This window comes from Ostrea edulis, chromosome 3 (assembly GCF_947568905.1).
Source record: "Ostrea edulis chromosome 3, xbOstEdul1.1, whole genome shotgun sequence".
Lineage (NCBI taxonomy): Eukaryota > Metazoa > Mollusca > Bivalvia > Ostreida > Ostreidae > Ostrea > Ostrea edulis.
In genome coordinates this window covers 1,612,108-1,614,812 of record NC_079166.1, presented here as the reverse complement: position 1 = coordinate 1,614,812, position 2,705 = coordinate 1,612,108, and the positions used below count along the sequence as shown (strand labels likewise).

General features: G+C 40.3%; 1 protein-coding gene across 1 annotated transcript; it reads left to right on the top strand.

The window, feature by feature from the left end:
• The first annotated feature begins 283 nt into the window (after positions 1 to 283).
• On the top strand, positions 284 to 2,332 carry LOC125674614 (E3 ubiquitin-protein ligase Midline-1-like). Its single transcript, XM_056159715.1, has one exon. The coding sequence runs from the start codon at positions 284 to 286 to the stop codon at positions 1,934 to 1,936; it is 1,653 nt and encodes a 550-aa protein (XP_056015690.1). The 3' UTR covers positions 1,937 to 2,332.
• The last annotated feature ends 373 nt before the right edge of the window (positions 2,333 to 2,705 follow it).

The window sequence follows — 2,705 nt, the reverse complement described above, 5'->3', positions numbered from 1 at the left end:
TATATATTTACTCAAGCGATAACATGTAGATAGTGTATACAGGCTGACACGCCGCACAGGTATTTAATTCTCAGGACTAGACGGAAGGTCGAAAGAACAGGGAGGCCATGTTGGATTTTAAGGTGAGACTAAATTATTATAATAGTAATGACCGCTGTGTTTTATTTCATACTATAATTCTATTTCGTTAATCGTTTTAATCTGTCAAAATATTTAATTTAAAAATGAAATTCCGTTTTTATTTAATTAACAGTAAACTTCTCGTGTGATCCCGCCATCAGAAATGCATCCCCGGCGCAGTGCTCAGGAAGTCCTACTGTGTGACCTCTGTGAAACTGTCCCCCTACAGAGTCACTGTGAACTTTGTAATATAAATCTCTGTGTTAACTGTGCAGTAAAACATCTCTCAGACTCGTCTAAAAGACACAATGTCGTGCCCTTTTTACACAGAAAGTCTTCTCCTAACTACCCAAAATGTCCGAAACACGCCGATAAACACTGCGAAATGTTCTGTGAAAAATGTGACATTCCTGTCTGTTTAACTTGCGTCACTTCGGGTAAACACAAAGGTCACGATATATCAGATGTTCTGGAAAAACTCAGTGCTAAAACAGAAAGTTTACAAAAAGATCTAAAAGAATTAGAGATAAGGATTTATCCCCGGTATGAAGGAATGGTGTCTGATGTCAAAACTGAGAAAGCCGAATTAGAAAGGAAATACGGGAAACTGACGACATATGCCGATGAACAAGGAGAAATCCTGCACCGGGAGATCACCGCCATTGTCAACCGACGGAAATCCGCCATTGCGGAGATGAAAACTAAACATCTGGACGCGCTAAATAAAAACACAGAAGAAATCACACAGAAAATGGCGGAACTCAAACAGATCATGTCCGACTTGAAATCAATCCTAAAATCAAATGACGTCTCCTTAACCTCTACTTACAAATCTAGGAATTCCGAATTTAGAACATTACCGCCTAAATTCCGAGTCACATTACCGAGTTTCTCTCCTCAGAAAATAAACAAAGATCAGCTCAACGAAATGTTTGGTTCTCTGTCGCCATTATCCATTAACACAGAACGTGGCGACACAATGAAGTCAGCAGAAGCTGTATCGTCTCCTCCAGTCAAACCACTGCTTGATGAGCCGCGCGTCACCGCCACCATAGACACTGGGTATAAATATCTATACAGTGTTAGCTGTCTGAGTGAAGATCAAGTCTGGACATGCGGGTATAACAACACCATGAAGCTGCTCAACCTCCAGAGTAAACTACTGACATCAATACAAACCAAGTCAGGGGACACACCACACGACATAGCAGTGACACGGGACGGAGATCTTGTTTATACTGACTCTAGTAACTACACTATAAACTTAATTAATAATAAACAGATACAGACCGTGATCACACTACAGGGGTGGAGACCTCTCAATGTCTGCTGTACCGCGGGTAACGACCTCCTGGTTACCATGGTCAGTGATGATTACATACAATCCAAAGTCGTGCGTTACTCCGGCTCCACAGAGAAACAAAGCATTCAGTTTGATGATCAGGGTCGTCCTCTCTACTCATCTGGTCGTTATATCAGTGAGAACAAGAACCTGGATATCTGTGTGGCTGACAATAACGCTAGAGCAGTAGTGGTGGTCAATCAGTCAGGGAAACTCCGATTTAGATACACTGGTCATCTCTCTAATACCAAGCAATCATTTATTCCAGTCGGCATCACTACAGACAGCCAGAGTCACATCCTGACAGCAGACTATGTCAATCACCGTATCCACATCCTAGATCAGGACGGACAGTTCCTCCGCTACATTCACTGTGATTTAGAGTCTCCTAACGGTTTATGTGTGGACATCAGAGACAACCTCTTTGTGACTGAGTGGCTCACTGCTAAAGTGAAGAAAATCCAATATCTATAAATACAGTGTTAATTACACAGCTCTACAGTGTTAATTACACATCTCTATGCAGCATTAATTACACAGCTCTACAGTGTTAATTACACATCTCTACACAGTGTTAATTACACAGTTCAACACAGTGTAATTTACAGAACTGTGCTAATTCCTTCTACTTGTTAATTACAGCCCTGTGTTAATTACAGCCCTGTGTTAATTACAACCCTCTGTTAATTACATCCCCTTGTTAATTACAGCCCTGTGTTAATTACAGCCCTGTGTACATTACAGTCCTCTGTTTGTGATGTGTAACATGTACTTGTGTTTGTGAGTTTAACAGAACATTATTTTGTTTGTGAATTAATTCAATATGTGTTTGATTTTACAATGTATATATTAGATAAACATGATACAGAGTTCAGTCTTACATTATTACTGAGTACTTACTTAGATTTGTAGTACTGTAACAGAGAGTGACCCCAAACGTCCAGTCTTCATCACAGATCTTCAGATTCAAGGTCACAGTCTTCTGTTTACCATCAATAACATCACACCACTTATCTAAATCTCCACCGTCCTACAAAATAAACAAAGTGTAATCATATCAAGCTGAATTGTCAAGGATAGTCTGTGATATGTAGATGTAATGGGAAGGAAAAGAAGATATGACTGAACCGGGAATCAAATCAAAGGCCCTTCATTCCCATGATATAACGACCAGGAATTGGACCCCAGACCCCTGTATTACTAGTCAGGTGCTCTAACCACTGAGCTATTCAAACCGATAGCC

What these genes read in the sequence shown, in the direction of transcription:
- LOC125674614 (XM_056159715.1), top strand. Translation starts at nt 284, where the DNA reads ATGCATCCCCGGCGCAGTGCTCAGGAAGTCCTACTGTGTGACCTCTGT.